This window comes from Schistocerca nitens, chromosome 7 (assembly GCF_023898315.1).
Source record: "Schistocerca nitens isolate TAMUIC-IGC-003100 chromosome 7, iqSchNite1.1, whole genome shotgun sequence".
Taxonomy (NCBI): Eukaryota; Metazoa; Arthropoda; class Insecta; order Orthoptera; family Acrididae; genus Schistocerca; species Schistocerca nitens.
The window spans coordinates 139,621,726-139,639,451 of NC_064620.1; the positions used below are offsets into that span (position 1 = coordinate 139,621,726).

At 39.0% G+C, this 17,726-nt stretch overlaps 1 protein-coding gene across 2 annotated transcripts in view; it reads left to right on the forward strand.

The window, feature by feature from the left end:
- Window positions 1-17,726, forward strand: part of LOC126195160 (N-acetyltransferase eco) — a 98,845-nt gene that overhangs the window by 41,277 nt on the left and 39,842 nt on the right. For both annotated transcript variants that reach the window (XM_049933669.1, XM_049933670.1), the window contains exons 2-5: window positions 3,533-4,687; window positions 16,256-16,825; window positions 17,021-17,228; window positions 17,331-17,504. In XM_049933669.1, the coding sequence (XP_049789626.1) occupies window positions 3,567-4,687; window positions 16,256-16,825; window positions 17,021-17,228; window positions 17,331-17,504 (2,073 nt within the window). In that variant the 5' untranslated portion in view covers window positions 3,533-3,566. The remainder of the gene's footprint in view (window positions 1-3,532; window positions 4,688-16,255; window positions 16,826-17,020; window positions 17,229-17,330; window positions 17,505-17,726) is intronic.

Below are 17,726 nucleotides of genomic sequence, written 5' to 3' on the forward strand. Positions count from 1 at the left end.
GGAAACAGGAGTGTTGGGAGAAGTACGTGTCGACCAGTGGGTGCCATACGTCAGCTTTCCAAGTCTGGACGAAGATCAGATGTCTTTTTGGGTACCAGATCCCAACAGGTGTACCTGGCATTAACATCGATAGCGTGTTATCTACCGACGCAAATAAGATTGCTGAGCACTATGCTTGAGCCTCTGCATTAGAAAACTACCCCCCAGCCTTTCGCACCATCAAACAGCGGATGGAAAGGAAAGTCCTCTCATTCACTACATGCCACAGTGAACCCTGTAACGCCCCATTTACAGAGTGGGAGCTCTTCAGCACCCTTGCACATTGCCCCGACACAGCTCCTGGGCCAGATCGGATCCACAGTCAGATGATTAAACATATCTTGTCTGACTACAGCGATATCTCCTTGTCATCATCAACTGGATCTGGTGTGATGGCGTCTTTCCATCACAATGGTGGGAAAACACCATCATTCTGGTGCTCAAACCTGGTCAAGACTTGCTTGATGTGGATAGGTATCGGCCCATCAGCCTCACCAATTTTCTTTGTAAGCTGCTGGAACGTATGGTGTGTCCGTGGTTGGATTGGGTCCTGGAGACATGTGGCCTATTTGCACCATGTCAGGGCGGCTACCGCCAGGGTCGCTCTACCACTGATAATCTTCCGTCCCTAGAGTCTGCCATCTGAACAGCCTTTTCCAGACGCCAACATCCGGTTGCTTTCTTTTTTACTAACGTGAAGCATACTACACGATATGGCAACATCATATCCTTGCCACATTGTACGAGTGGGGTTTCCAGCCCCGCTCCCGATTTTTATCCGAAACTTCCTGTTGTTCCGTACTTTCCATGTTAAAGTCGGTGTCTCCCATAGTTCCCCCCCATTTTCAGGAGGATGGCGTTCCGCAGGACAATGTATTGTCTCTCTATTTTTAGTGGCTATTAACAGTCTAGCAACAGCTGTAGGGCCGTCGATCTCACCTTTTCTGTATGCGGATTATCTCTGCATGTCGTACTGCTCCTCCAGTACCGGTGTTGCTGAGTGGCGCCTACAGGGAGCCATTCACAAGGCGCGGTCATGGGCGCTAGCCCACGGCTTCCAGTTTTGAGCCGCGAAGTCATGTCTCATGCATTTCTGTCAGCGTCGCACAGTTCATCCAGAACCATAACTTTACGATCCACTCACTGTAGTGGAGACATAATCAATTCTTAGGACTGGGTTTCGATGACAATTTGACTTGGCTACCTCACCTTCGTCAGCTTAAGCGGAAGTGCTGGCAGCACCACAATGCCCTCCGCTGCCTGAGCAGCACCAGCTGGGGTGCAGATCGCTGTACGCTGCTGCAGCTCTACAGAGCCCTTGTTCTATCCCTCCTTGACTATGGGTGTCTGGTTTACGGTTCGGCGGAGCCCAAGACGTTGCGTTTTCCTCCGTTTTAGTGTTTGTTGCCCTTGTCATTATTGTGGTTTTCTCCTTTCTTCCAGCTGTTTTTTGTATGTCTCAATTATTTTACTCCCACCCTTGTGTAATTATTTTAATTTGAACGAGGGACCGATGACGCAGCAGTTTGGCACACACACACACACACACACACACACACACACACACACACACACACACACACACACACACCTTTTAAACCAACCAACCTTGAGCCATGTCCAGAATCATCTGATCTACACAGTAGAGAAGTTATTGATGTCATTGCCACATATCATAGCTGATGCTATAGTGCAGGGAGACTGCATTTTAACTTCCCAAATTACTCATTTTTAGTAGTCAATGTACAAGGTGGGGGGGACACAGGATTACCACTTACCTAAAGTCTTATCCCAGAGCGATTTAAGAGAATTTCCCCCCATCCCGTGGCTTAAATTCCAAATGTTACCCCTTTATATTTGAAATCTATTCACGTGTTATTTATCTTTATCAAAGACACTATACTTGAATGACTTTCCTCTTTTGATATCCTCTTGTGTTGTCTGTACAGAGGAAGGGGGGGGGGGGAGGCTGTAGATATGTGGGAACCTTGATACGCACTATTCCTCCTGCTGCCCTCTCTTCAAGTGTCTGTGTCCTACATCTTATTTTATTAATAATCTATCACTGTCCTGTGTAAGTCATATCTTGTGACATTGTCACAGCTCTGTTTGCCTGTATTACTCACAATATTCTTCTCCTGACTCGTTGATAAAGAGAATAAATGACTAATAATCATACTGATGAGTTATGTGAAAAAACCCTATTCATCAGATTTTTTCTAAAATTTTATTCAGAAATTGGATTCACTTTGGCACCAAGTTAGATAGGTGCGGTGCTAATAGGGGTTAGAAATTTTATGTCAGAAAGGTCCATACTTTCCAGTAGTATTCAGCAGGTATTAATGGGTTTCTGTGTTTACTTCTGTTGCCTGAGTTTTTTGTAATATTTGTTTTATTCATTGCTTTGTTGTATGTGTGAATATAGAAGTGTCAGTTTTTTTGTTAAAGAAGTGTTGTAGAGTATCTAAATGTAGGCTATAGCCACCACAATTTATTTTATATGAATTGAGCAACTTTTCAAGTTTTTAAATGTGCTTTTATTGTCTTTGGTAGTATAGTACACTGTGGATTTGCACCTATAGCCTTACTGAGTGATTATGCATCTGATCCAAATATCTTGCATGAAAAGACTTAAAATAAATGGCTAGTGGATAATTTGACACTATGGAAAGTTATTTTTGTGTCACTTTGATTAAAATTGCTGTGGTTTTGTAAATTCGTAATCCTGTGTGACAAAGTTTGGTGGTGCAGCATGTGATGTCTTTGTAAGCTAAGGGAGGGGTAACATTGAAAGTCATGACTAAATTGAAAATGAAATTATTTAATATTGTGTGCTTTTTCTTTGCTGACTTAATAACTAGTTAAACAATGGAAAATCCAGGATGGAATGTAACAATACCAGAGAAGGAAAGTTGCTACTCACCATATAGCAGAGATGCTGAGTCGCGATAGGAACAACAAAAAGATTCACACAATTATAGCTTTTGGCCATTAAAGCCTTTGTCAGCAGTAGACACACACGCACACACACTCTCACGCAAACGCAACTAACACACACGTCTGCAGTCTCAGAGAACTGAAACCACACTCTCTCTGAGACTGCAGATGTGTGTGCTAGTTGCGTTTGCATGAGTGTATGTGTGTGAGTATGTGTATGTGTGTCTACTGCTGACAAAGGCTTTAATGGCTGAAAGCTATAATTGTGTGAATCTTTTTGTTGTACCTATCATGACTCAGCATCTCGGCTATATGGGGAGTTGCAACTTTCCTTCTCTGGTATTGTTAATAACTAGCCAATACAATATAGGTATGAGGTATTTTTGTTGGCTATTATTTCTGTGATAGATAAATAAAAATTGTCAGTTAGCATTGATGTCTAAGATTGTTATTGTTCAAAGTTACACTCATTACACTTAGGATTTAAATTTGTGTGTATTCTTTGAGTAACTTTCTGTGTTTTGTTATGCTTTTTCTTTTCTGTTTCCTTTTTCAGGTTTTGTGACTTTTTGAAGTACTACACTTGAAGAATGGATGCTGTTGAAATCACACCGCCCAGGTCACTGCGGCGGCGGATTATTTTCAATTCACAAACACCCTCTAGTAGAAGGCAACTGGAAACCCCAAAAAATCCTGGAAGTAGTCCCTCTGCATTCACTCCCAGCAAGAGGTCAGATGTGTCAGCTTACTCGTCTCCTGATCGATATAGCTCTCCTCCCCACTCTCCACGTTGGATACTGGATACACCTCCGAAAATTAGTGGCTCTCTGCTTTCTTCACCAAGCAAATTTCTGGATGACAATATGCCCTCCCGAATGTCCAGGTTTGACTCATTTCTCAATTCACTCTCCCTAAGACATTCATCAAAATCAGATAAGAAATGTTCACCAAAAGTAAAAGTTTTAGATTGTGAGAGAGCGGATGTCTCTGCAGTGCAACCAACGATACTTGACAAAAACAAGTCTGACATAAATGGTAGTAGCAATAGTGGTGAAGTGGAAGTACCTGTTAAACAAATAAAATCAGTGAAGTACCTGAGCAGTGACAATAAAGAAAATGAGGTATCGACAAGTAAAACTAGAAATTCTGATCTTTTCATTCAACCCACATCATTCTATAAATCAACCAGAGCAGAAATCAATAACAAAGAATCCACAATTACTGAAAATAAGATCGCTAGTAATAAGTTTACTTTCTTTGGAGGCGTTAAAAGAAGTCGCTCATCAAGTATAGAAACTACAAAAAGACACCGCAGCACAAGTTCGAATAAGCCAAAAGCAAAGAAAGCAAAACTATCAAAGAGAATGAGACTTGGAGAAATAAATGTAGGTGTAAGACATGGTATTAAAAAACCTAAACCTAAGAAAAAAAGTGTGACAATAAAACCATTCCCGAAGATACCAAAAATTATGCCAAGTGACAGAATTAAAGCTCTCTCTGATACTTCCTTGGTGAAGCAGGGTTCACAACAGCTACTAAGGGGAGCCCCCAGCACAGCTTCACAAAGTTCACAAATTACTCCCCCAAAAAAGATACCATCTCCTAAAAAAATTCCAACTCCTCCTCCAGATCCTACAAAGAAATTTTTTAAGACCAATCGAACATTGCATATCAGCAAGAAGGCAACTGTGACAATGGAGAACAATGTGAAGTAAGTACTGATAAAAGTTAGTGTTTATTTTACCAAGTATTGTTCTATTTTCACAAATTAAGAGAGTAGATGTGAACAGAAATTTCACCAGCTTGCTTGTATGTCTAAATTCACCATTCTAGAAGTATGAGGGAAGGTCAAAAAGCAACGCACAATAATTTCATTGCCAAAATGTTTTAATTGGTAACAAAACAAAAATCACAAATACGCCTCTTACCTAGTTTTCTACATACTCACCAATGTTGTCAACACATTTCTCCCATCGTGGGACCAGTTTAAATATGCCCTGCTCATAGAAGTCCATTTTGTTTGAGTACAGCCATCTGTGGACTGCTGATTTCACTTCTTCATCTGTTGCAAAGCATTAACTGGCCAGGATTTTCTTCATGGGACTGCAGTGTGGTGAATCATAAAGGTTCACACGGCCCTCTTAGAAGAATGCACACTATCTGGAGTAATTGCTACGGTCTGGGTAGCCATACCCATACATGCCACCTATTTTCCTGTGGATTTCACTCTGTTCCCTTGGGTCCACAGGCATAAAACTACACTTCGCTACTCTTCACAAATTGATGACAGTAACGTGCACAGCATGCCTATTTCATAGTTCAGGCTTCTCTCGCTAGAGCTGCACATGAAAACAAAATATCGTCTGTAGTGCAAACTTCAAACTACACTGTCGTGAATTTGCAACATTCCAGCTGCAATACCAGGGGAGAAAAAAATTGGGTGTTACTTTCTGATCCTCTCTTACACATTGTTTTGTGAATTTTCTTTAACATGTTTCTGACACAGCCTGTATCATTTTCAAACAAAATTGGAATATAAACGGTTGATATTCTTCATGCCAACACCATCATATAGGAAAGCTTTGCAAAGGGCATACAGGTAGTTTGTAAGATTGTTTTTTATACTTCAAATTGTCTTGTTCAGTCAAATAAGGCAACTTCAAAAAATTGCTCAATGACCATGGAAATTTTACTCATTGAAATATATTCTTCTTTGTTGGTGAATGCAATAACAATATTTTTAAAGGATGGATGTATTCATCTGTGTGATATTTGTAAATAATGACTGTTATCATCTTGTATATTCAAATTGTCACTTGGAAATCAGCTGTTTGTGACTAACTGTAGACTTTGTAAAGCTATATTTATTATGAAATAGGCAAACACTTGAGCTTACAGTTGCATGCAGGGGTGGAATGTCATGTATTTGAGAATGGAGGTCATGATTTTGTCATTGAGGATGTGAGGAAGTGCAAACAAGTTACTGTGCATAATCTGGTACAGCTCTTGCACCTAGGTTCTATTACATTTATCAGCTACTTGGGGGTTGTTGATGGATGACTGTTGTTTCTATAGCTGCTTCTCAATTCATTCTGCTAAGTAGGCCTACTGCTCATTTGTGACTGATTGACTTTTCGTATTAGGTGCAACCAAAGTTTCAATTATAAAAATTGGTTGCTAACTATGGTACACATATTGTCTGTCTAACTTAAAACAGGATCATAAATTACTATGTGAAACTATACTGCACTCATAGTAGAGGGAACCATTGGCACAAGTTGATGTCGAAATAAAAATATCTCTGCAGCTTAGTGACACAGCTTATAGTTTGATATACTGCTTAAAAGGCTGACAGGTTCTAATGATTGGCTATAAGACTGGTTGTGAGTATCATTAATCAAATAAACATAGACGATATTACCAAACACATTCAGTATACGAGGTCTGTTTAGAAAATTCCAAAATATTTGTAATTTCGCGACAGTGGTGTGTTGGAGCGAAATGTGATTGGCATCCCTACGGATGCCTGTGTTTAATGTGTAACTGCTGGAAGTTCCTTTGTTGTATGTCTCTTATTGTTTAGTGCTGTATTGAGTAGTACATTGTGCCGCACAGTTCACGAATTGCGAGAGGACAGAGTTAGAAGAGCAATACATCTGTATTAAATTTTGCATGAAACTCGAGAAAACCTTTACAGACACACACCAAATGATGCAGGAAGCCTATGGTGATGAGTGCTTACACCGTACTCCGTGTTAAGATTGCTTCACATGGTTTAAAAATGGCCGGAAGGAAGGTAATGATGACCTTCATTCAGAATGCCCTTCGACGTCTCCCGACAATGCTCATATCAGGAATGTCAAGAAAATTGCACCCGCCAATCAAAGTCTGACTGTCTGAGATTGCAGAAGAATGTAGCATTTTAGTTGCATCGTGTCTTGAAATTGTGACACAGCATGTAGCGAGACAATTTGAAATTGTGACACAGCATGTAGCGAGAAAATTCATGGCTCTTGCATCATGATAAAGCACCTGCACGTTCATTGCTGTTGGTGCATGACTGTTGCACAAAAATCGAAATTGCTATGCTGCTTTATCCTCCATACTCTCCAGACCTGGCCCCCTGTGGACTTTTTTATTATTTTTTTATTTCCAAACTTTAAAACCCCGTTGGAAGATTGAAGATTTGCAACGATAAATGAGATGAAAGAAAATTCATGGATGCACTTTGCGTGATCCAGCAAGAGGCATACCAAGACTGCTGCCGGAAGTGGAAATGGCTTTGGTAGCGGTGTATCAGTTGTGGAAGAGAGTATTTCGAAGGACACCATGCAAAAGAAGTAAAAGGTAAGCATAAAAAAGTTGTGGACTAAGTTCCAGAATTTTTTGAACTGATCTCGAACATTGGAATTTTATCCACCACTAGAATAATACCCAAACATCTGAGGTAACTCAAGGAGAACTTTTGGGGGCAAGGATGTATAACATAGTTTAAATAAGAACAGTGTACATTCAAGCAACACTTGTGGATCCACGTACATGAACACGGCAGGTACAAAACATTTCAATTTATTTAAACAGTTGGTGGTCAGCAGTGGTAGTGCAGTGTTATGTTTCATTTCCTATCCAGATAGCTGCACGGTACAATGCAGCACAAAATATTTTTGCAATTTTATTCATTTTTCTAGTGAATTTAGCTACATTTTATACAATAGTTAAATATGGTGTACTTCTCTGGTAGGTGTTAAATTTAAAGTGACTTATCAGGATAGAGAAAATATTTGTGCAATGGATAAATCAGTGTAATTAAATGTGTTTTACTTTTTTATGTTACTAATGGATGTATTATTTAGAATTTTCTGTAAAGGAAATGAGTGGCAAGTTTACAGTCCAAAGCTAGTCTCTGTCCTGTATCAATGCAGAGGTAACATATTACCATAACTTGGCAGTATTGAAGTTACAGTCAATAAATCTGGATTATGAATATACCTCAAACCATAACCTGTTACCAGCTACCTGGACCTCTGCCGGTTGACAAAGGAGCAGTTTAGTGTGTCCACCGCAGCATTCTGTCTACGCCAAGGTATAAGAGTCCAACAAGTGCTACCACAGTCCCTTCATCACAAACATATACTGCATATTCTGTTGTGGCCGACACTCTTCCTAGCACCCAACACATTAGCAGTGGTTTTCCAGGCTGAAAGTGCTTGACCATTGTTACAGATACTATACATTCGTACACAGTTTTCAATCTTATTACAGCTTAGATTAATAATATTTATTAGAACAGTACAAATTTTCATATCCTGCAATTAACTACTTATCACAAACCAAAAACTTCTTTAAGAAAAGAGAAAGTGTAAGAGATATTACACACAGTTAATGTACAGCATGATTATAATTAAAGTTAAACTTTCAAACCACTGTAGAAATAACACCACGTGTCAGAATGACGTCAAATTGCAACAGAATATTATTGGAGGAGGGGGGAAACGTATGGCAGAAAAAAATGTAGCAATAGTTGGCACTGTAAGCATCATAATTTAATTGCGGTCAACTACAAATGACAAATGAATTCTACAACAATGCCTAAGGTGTACATTTGACGTTAAACAAATTGTACCACTCAGTGTGCATGGGTGTACAGGTGTGATACTGTTAGTTACGTAAGCCCATCCTTCATGGCAAGGTCATTTCACGTTGGATGGGATAATGGGTTTTTAGTTGTCCTCAGGCCAAAAACCACATAAAAAGCATCACTAATTTTAATTGTCCTGGGGCCAAAAACCGCATAAATAGCATCAATCACATTGGTTTTTAATTCTCCTGAGACCAAAAACCACATAAAAATCATCAGTCAGTCAAATCGGATTATTAATTTCCGTGTGACTGGCGTAAAACATGTTCGATATACTGTCCACTGTTTTGCACAACTGATGAAAGTGTTTCTGGGTCACGTTTAGAATGTGTTACGCAGTGTGTGCCTTCAGTGCAGCTAACTTTGCAATCGGAACACTGAACACATCATCTTTCAGCTAGTTGCACTGCCAGAACTCACACGAATTAAGATCAGGAGATCCGGAAGGCCAGGCTGTTGGGAAATCATGGCTGATAATTCTAGCATTTCAGAAATAGCTCCAGCAGCTGCTTAACTGAATTTGCAATGTGAAGAGGTGTGCCAATCCTCCATAAAAATGATCCCATCCACACTGTTGGAGAGCTGGAATGACATGGTTGCGCAAAAGACACTCATAGCGCTTACCAGTGACAGTACAGGTAACAGGACAGGGAAGCACCTGTCTCTTTGAAAAAATATGGCCCTATGATAAATGATGCCGTAAACCCGCACCAGACAGTGACCTTTCCAGGATGAAGTGGTACTAGTTGATTTGCGTGTGGATTTTCCATTGCCCATATTAGACAGTTCTGTGTATTGTCATATCCTGTCAGATGGAAGTGGGCTTCGTCTGTTCACAAAATCTTCCACGCCCAATCATTGTCCACTTCCATGTGTGCGAGAAATTGAGGCAAAAGTCTCTCTTGCTGGCAAGTTAACAGGAAGCAACTCGTGAACATGAGTAATTTTGAACGGGTAGCAGAGAAGGATGTTTCGTAGGATTTTAAGCACCGTGCTCACAGAAATGTCTGATGTTTGGGCAGTTCTCGGTGCACTAAATGTTTGCACACCATCACTTGTCTCCTCCACTGCTGTGGCCACTGCTTTCAGTGATGTTGAAACAGTTAATTTCCTCACCCTACCAGGTTGCACATTAGAAGAACCTGTCTTTTTGAATTTCCGAATCATTTTCTTGAGACCCATGGCAGTTATTGGACCAACGCCTTTTTTCAAACCCTTCAGTGTCTGGAACTTCTGCAGAGCGATGTGTTGACAGTCATCATTCTTGTAGTACAACTTTACAAGCAGAGCGCGATCCTGCACAGTTATGGCGAACATCACAGATGCGAAGGGAGGAAAAGCAGCGTACATGGCGTGCTTTTATCAACTTCAGTGGGCCGTGCACATGACAGGTGTTTTCATTACATACTCTTGACACAAACAGCACCACCTGTTGATCAATTTTCACACTACTTTTTTTCTTCTGCCGTGCGTTTTCTCCCTTCTCCGATAATATTCCATTGCAATTTGATGTTATTCTGACCAGTGGTGTTACTTCTACAGCATTTTGAAAGTTCAGCTTTGCTTACAATCACCCTGTATAATAAATTTAGAACACTGTACTAAAAGGAGTATTAGCATCAAAAAATAAAAATTAAGTCTGTAGCTGTTATGTGAAACATTCTGTGTGGGAAACATTAAATTTAAGCATTGGAGCTTGTGTAAGAGATCTACAGGTTTCATGGTGAATTCATTCCTCTAGCACTTGTGGGAATGAAGCTGCAGCACACTGCACAAATTTGATACAATCTTCTGTTGACTGCAGTCTTGGAGTTGACAAGAATTTCTCTACAGTGTCGCAGTGTGTATAAGGAGCACAGCACATCACATCAGATAGGTGCCGAGTGTGGGCACAGCTTCTAGGCTTGCCTTGTTAGTGTCACACACATGTTACCAACAGAATACATTTGGAATATGTTATGTGAATCACGAAGGAGCCTGAATGGACACCACTAACTTCAGAAACTGGTTCTGTTCTATATTTGTTCCTGCTATGTGCATGTTTTTGCAAGGGAAAGGTTTACCTGAAAGAACTGTTCTTGTATCAGACAGCACACCTTGTTTTGCAGAACACATGCTTGTTTTGGGTGGCAAAATGATTTTTGTGAGACTCTTTACAACTTGTGTTAAGTCATTCATGCAGCCAGTGGATAAAGTTTTAATTGTGGCTGTGAAACCTGTATGGCTAAATCTCACCAAGAAGCATGTGCAAGAAGGTTCAGCCGTTCCCAGTTTCATAAAATCCCTGAACATATTCAATGCAGTCCACAGTATTCATAAGGATTCTGCAATGTGATGACAATAGCTAGCTCATGGAAGAGAAATGCAACACTCTCATGGAAAGTGACTTTTGAGGTTAGAATGTGATACTGCTACTCTTGTGATCTTGTCAAAACAAATTTCTGGTTGTGAAGATGTATAAACAAAAAATCTCTGTTAAATAGTGATTCCTACGAACAAAGTGTTTGTGATAGAGTGTGAAGACGAGATGATCAAAGATCCTGTTGTGAACAGCAAGGCACTGAAATGACTTGAAATTTCAAAATACAAAACAAAATTTGTCTAACTATTCTGATGTTTTGACTTGTAAGAGAATTGGAACAGTTACCAAGAAAGGTGGACGAAAACATAAATAGTAAAACAAAACAATGTGCTTCTGTAAACGAATTGTCAGCTTCTAGTGAGTAATGCAGTTGGCTTTCAAATGTTACATGTAGCTTGCTTTCAAATGTTACATGTAGCTTGCTTTATAAATACAGTAAACAGCAGTTTCCATTAAAAACTTGTATTTTGTATTATCCGTATAGCCTCGGATCTGCACTAACCCAGTTAGTCGGGAGCTTACTGTAAATATTTTACTTTCTGTCGGAAAAAATATAGCTGGTTTTCGTGTTGGTTCCTTAATTCCTTGAGTGAGGTGGTGCAGTGGTTAGCACACTGGACTTGCATTCGGGAGGACGATGGTTCAATCCTGCGTCCGGCCATCCTGATTTAGGTTTTCTGTGATTTCCCTCAATTGCTTCAGGCAAATGCCTGGATGGTTCCTTTGAAAGGGCACAGCAGACTTCCTTCCCCATCCTTCCCTAATCCTATGAGACTGATGACCTTGCAGTTTGGTCTCCTTCCCAAATCAACCCAACCCAACCCCCTAAATTCCTTAATGTTTACCAACCAGTGTTGATGATAGAACTTGTTTTTTAAAAAACTCTCTCTCCCCCTCTCCATGCGATGGTGTAACTTAGTAATGAACTACTTATTTTCATAATTGGTTTTGGTCATTGAGAATAGACCTTATGTCTCGACCATATGCACTTGATTTTTCAGATCTTTTAATGAAAAAGAAAAGCCGCCAGTAGCTTACTGTTCAGTACATTTTAGACCATACATTATTGCAAGTGAAATATGGCTAAAAGTAAAGAGACACTTTGTGAGTCGGTAGTGATACCGGCATCAGACTTCTAGAAGAAGTTAAAGCGAGTTACTTAATGACATAAATGCTGACGGGTTTCACTACAGCGTTAGATACTACTGTGTAATAAAACTTGATTATATTGATCATTGTAGGCCCAGTGTCACACACTCACATGATGTTAATCATCTGCAAAACAGAAAACTCCAAATATATATAAAAAATTTTCCTTTGGCGAAGATTGTTTGAACTTCAGTCGTCTGCTGTGGTCTTAAATTGTCTCAGGATTTACACAACAAAAGGCACCCAAGTAATTGTTGTACTACTATTAAGTGGAAAATACATGTTGTATTTCAACACACAAGTGGCAGACATTCCATAAATAAAACAATGCAAAGTCAGGTTGAAATGTCCCCCCACGCATATTCTTTGTGGGTGTGGGTGTGTTTTCTGAAGAAGGTTTTGGCCAGATCTTTTCGTTCTGCCTATCTGCTTCTCAACATACCGCCTTTACGGTGTGCAGAAATTTTATCCTTTTCTAATATTTCAAGATTTTAAACATGGCTGCAACAGCAACTGTTGAAATCCTTCACGATAAATTTCTAATATTACCTAAATAAACTAATGTAAGGTGAGACATGGCTGTGGCTTGACTATAGTAAAAGTATGGGCATCTGCCTTTTTTTTTTTTTTTCTCTAACTGGAATGACTCAAAGTGTAGAAATTTGCATAGGTTTTCCTACACCTAATGTGCTAAGAATTCCTTTTGCCGTTTTTGCTTTTGTAGTTCAGGGAGAGTGTAGTGCAACAGATTTGCAAATAATTGTTTGTTTTAGATTGACCCTCTCTCTACTTACAAACAGCTTGACAGAGTTCGTGCTAATAATAGTCCTTTGAAGATTTGCTATGATGAAACCAAGATGAAGTGGAATTATGTTTTGAGGATGTTTCGATAGCTCCCCTGAGCTCTCCTTGCCAAATTTTTAAGTTCTTCTGTCTGATTATGTCTAAGGAGTTCATTTCAATTTTATAATTTTAACTAATTATACTAACAAAAGGGTATAAGAAATGATGCAAGAGAAATACCATTATCACCTGCATGAGGGCATAGAAATATTCAATGATGACAAATGAAAATTTGTGGTGGACCAGGACTCGCACCAGGGTTTCCCACTTATGGAATCTGTTATCTTAACCACTTCAGACTATCTGAGCACACTTTTTGTCAGACCCATATTCCCAACGTGTCACTACTGACACAGAGCTTCCCTGGCCGTTCTCCTCATCGCTCGCATTATCTTGCGTGGTTCTCCCTAGAGGGAGGACCTAGTGTGTGTCAACACTAGATATTGTTAAATGCTGTAAAGGCTTAGATACTACTAATGTTCTTTTGGACATTCTTAGGTTCGATTCCTGGCCATTTCAAATTTTTAAACACAGTTGTGTATTTGAGCCTTTCCGTGAAGCATAAGATATAATTCATCGAATATATGCTGGTTAACACACAATTTTTTTTTATGAAAAATGCATTTTGTCTTATTGCTAATTACGTATCGTGCACAAATCCCAGTTTTCATTGTAAATATTAATTAATTATTACCAACCTTTTATAAAGTATTGTTGATAGATTGTTTAACATAAAAAACTAAAAAAAATACTATTCAGTGTTTGGCACCTATGTATTTCACACTTCACAGAAATACTCTTAGAACTTCATCATCTTTAAAAATTTCCATGAGCTAGAAATTGAACCTGGGACACCCACATGGCAGGCCAGATTTATACAACAGAGCCACATAGCCTGTCAGTAAACTCGTCCTAGTTTTTGTGAATTAGACATTCAGAAAAATTCAAAATTTCTTGTTCTACAGACTTTTAAGAGTTTCATTGAACTGATTTGTGAGAGTAAATATAAAAAAGTGCAAAAATCCAATTGCAATGAGATCTCCTTGTAAGTGAAAGTCATTGTACTGACAAGACTAAAATGGATTTTGATGATGCCGCATTAGAGTAATAAATCTAACAATATTTTTCACAGGTCTGTCTATACTGGAAGGTCCTACCATGCAGTAGCAGAATCATTCCCAGTAGGAGTATAGACAGTATCATTGGTTATGAGAAAAGTTTTTGTGACCATTTAAGAGTTGCATGCTGCAGTTCATTTACCAATTTAAAGTGTTTCGCTGTTGAAAGAAATTGGCAGTGAAGTGTGTATGAAAAGCAGTTTTCCAGGATGAGTAGGTGGAAGGTGATACCTATCCAGAATCTTTGTTATTCTGGAAGTATGTTCTAAAATTATGAGCAGTATTATGCTATAACCAGTGGCTGGTAACAGCTACAATATGTAACCATAAACATTCATGCCTGTACGGTAAGGAGACCACTGAGGAAGGAAATAGGAAACTCGTTAGTCATAGCTGGTCATATAGTTCAGTGAGTTTGCTTACTACATAATACTGTTATCGACTGGAGAAGATAAATTCTTTTGTTGAATACTTTATCAAATCATTTTTTCTTAAATTTGTAATAGTCTTTAAAGAACAGCTGTAAAATTCAAAACATTGGGTGATTTACTACATTCTTTGTATGCATAGATTTACTATAAATGAAAAAAGTGAATCACTATGCAAGATCAGTCGTATTTTTTGCTTTACAAAATCACTCATGTTCCATTGTCACTATATTGTATAACCTGTGGACATCACAAGCAATAGCTGCCACTTGTGTGCTAATGCTTTACAACACGAACAGTACACAGGGCGATATGTGTAGTGTCTTATTCAGTTCAGGCTATGAAAAAGAGAATTCCAACAAATGATAGCACACACATCAGAAAGTATGTTACTGTGTAATGTGATTAATACTGGGAATTAATTGATATTGAGATATTGAATCCTTTGGCTCTTTATCAAAATCAGGCACGAATGAAGTACCGTGTGTCAGATGAGAACTTTTGCCGAGGCGTTTAGCGATAGAGAATTGGTCAGTATTTGCATTGCCGGCCCATGTCAGTGCATCTGACTGCCATTCAGTGGGCCCGGGTTCAATTCCCAGTTGGGTTGGACGTTTTCTTCATTTGGGACTGGGTGTTGTGTTATCATAGACATGCAAGTTGCCCAATGAGGCATCAAATGAAAAGACTTGCAACTCTGCAGCCAAACTTCACCAAGTAGGGATTCCCAGCCATCAGTGCCATATGATCATTTCATTTTTTCAGTATTTGCATTGAAACTTTTCGGAAAAACAGGTGTGATGTGTGTACTACAGGTGCTGAAAACCTGCTCTGCCAACTTGCACCAGAAATATTAAACATTTTGTTGTCACCAGTGCAAACACCGTAGTGCGTAATAGTGGATTTGACATCCTAGCTCAACATAGAATTCATTGTGAACATGGGTAATTGCTGTATTGAAGTTAAAATCGTCTTTATTGTTAGGCCATGTCATATTTATTTAAATAATTGATATTTTGACTCCTGCTGGGATCTTCTGATGCCCATTATAAACTGAGCTCAGTCTACAGCGGACAGCAGCAGAGGAATAAAAATATCAATTATTTAAAGAAATATGGCATGGCCTTACAATCCAGAAGTTTTTAACTTCAGTGACAATGGCCACAAACGCAGAATTGCTTTGTCAACAAGATATTGAATTTCAAAATTGCTTAACCAGCCCTGCCATCTAAAACTGTGTTCTGGACTACAGTTAAGTAGGGATAAGTTGATGCCTGACAGTTGGCAGCCTGGTTGCAAACTTTCAGCTACGAAGTGCAGATGGCTGCAGGTGAAAACAGTAAACATATACAGAGCTCCAACAACATTGAGGTGTTGCTATAGATACATTTAGAAAATGGCTTAACGTGATTGACTGTAGTAGACGCACAAAGCTGCTGTGTCCAGCCCACTGCAACTGTCAGTTATCTTCTTACAGTGACTCCACTATGGGTCTCCAACCTTTTATGACTATTTGTCTTCTGTTAAAGTGTTTTGAAGTAATCAACAACAGACTTTTACTGCTGTTAGTTCTTGCTTAGGTGACCTGTGCTATACCTTTCAAGTTCGCTCTATGTATAGATGATAGTCTTAACATTTTTGTTTCATTTCCTTTTCTTTACTCCACTGTATTGTCATATTTCTGTTTTGTCACATCATGTAGTGGCACATTTAGAGTTCAGTCTGTATTTTCTTTTTCCAGGGTGGAAGTGAGGCATGGAAAATTCCTTCTTCCTAAGAAGGAAATAAAAAAACAAAGCACAGTTTTGAAAGGCAACCCTTCAGCACAAAAAAGACTGAATATTGTTTTTGAGCCTATGGATGTTGATGATACACCACAAGATATGCTTCAAGACAAAGTCAGTGACACTGTTAATGCTATCCTTGACTGCCTTGACACAGATGGCCCCAAAGAGGCATGTGGCACAGATATTCAAAATATTACTGTTGCTGATGACTGTTTGGATGTAACTGAAAACCATATTGCTTCTTGTGACTCAAAACAACAGCCATCTGCTAGGCAACAAGGAAATTTAAATGCTGGTGCCATTTTGAATCCACAGGTTATAGAAAACTTAGAATTGGATACTGCCTGCAGTACTCTTGCATGCACAACACCCAGCAGTATTACAGGCCTACAGGTGTGTGGTAATGAGGGGGAGGTTGGAATGCAGGCCAATTGCACTAGTGCTTCTGTTGCAACTCAGAATGTGGATAAAGATGTTAAATTGTATCCAATTTTCTATCAGGATCACACACAGAAGTATAGCAGGTATGTGTTCTGTGTCATTAGTTACTCCAGTTACATTTAATTCTATCACTTAATTCTCCATTTACTGATATTGCAGTGTAATAAGTGTCTAATTCAACTGTAGGGGACACAATTTCTGTATTGTAGAAACTACCTTAATATTTGTGACTTTGTGATGCAATTCCACACTTAGTGTTGATCCCACTTGTTTTTCAGTGTGACACCAGCTTTGAAAAAGGATCATGCCAGTAGGAAAAGAAAATGGCAGATGGTTGGGAATGATCAGTACCAAATTGATGCCGGGCAGAAGAAATTTGGAGCAACTCAGTGCAAAGAATGTGGTATTGTTTACCAACTTGGAGACTGGGAAGATGAGATGGCCCATGAGAACTATCACAATAATGCATCTGCTCTTAAGTTTTGTGTGAGTTTTTAATATTCCTGACTCATAATTGTGAATGATGGATTTTGATTGCAAGAGGTTGCTATTCAGTTCTTCATGTACTTGTATGTTTTCCCGTAACAGGGCTGGAGAGATGAAAGGGTAATATGTGTTTATGGCACAGGAAGAGTAATTGTTGTGTACCCTGATGACAACAAAATGTGGTTAAAGAAAGTGAAAGCTGTTATGGAAGTTGCTAATCGTGAGACTGGCTACCTTGATGTCAGCTGTACACACAAGTATTTGGAAAACAGCAAGGTAAACATGCAGCACTTCTCATTGGCTTTATTAAATTATGAATGATACTAAAAATGTAATAATTTTTCTCAAAAATTACATGACAGCGTATGTCTAAAAACGTAATCTGTCGCAGTTCATTCATAAGTTGTTTCAAAAGATGAAAATATTTTGATAACAATGAGTATTCAGTTAGTTATTTCTTTAAAAAAATGCCCTGGTACAGGAATCACACTGTGACTC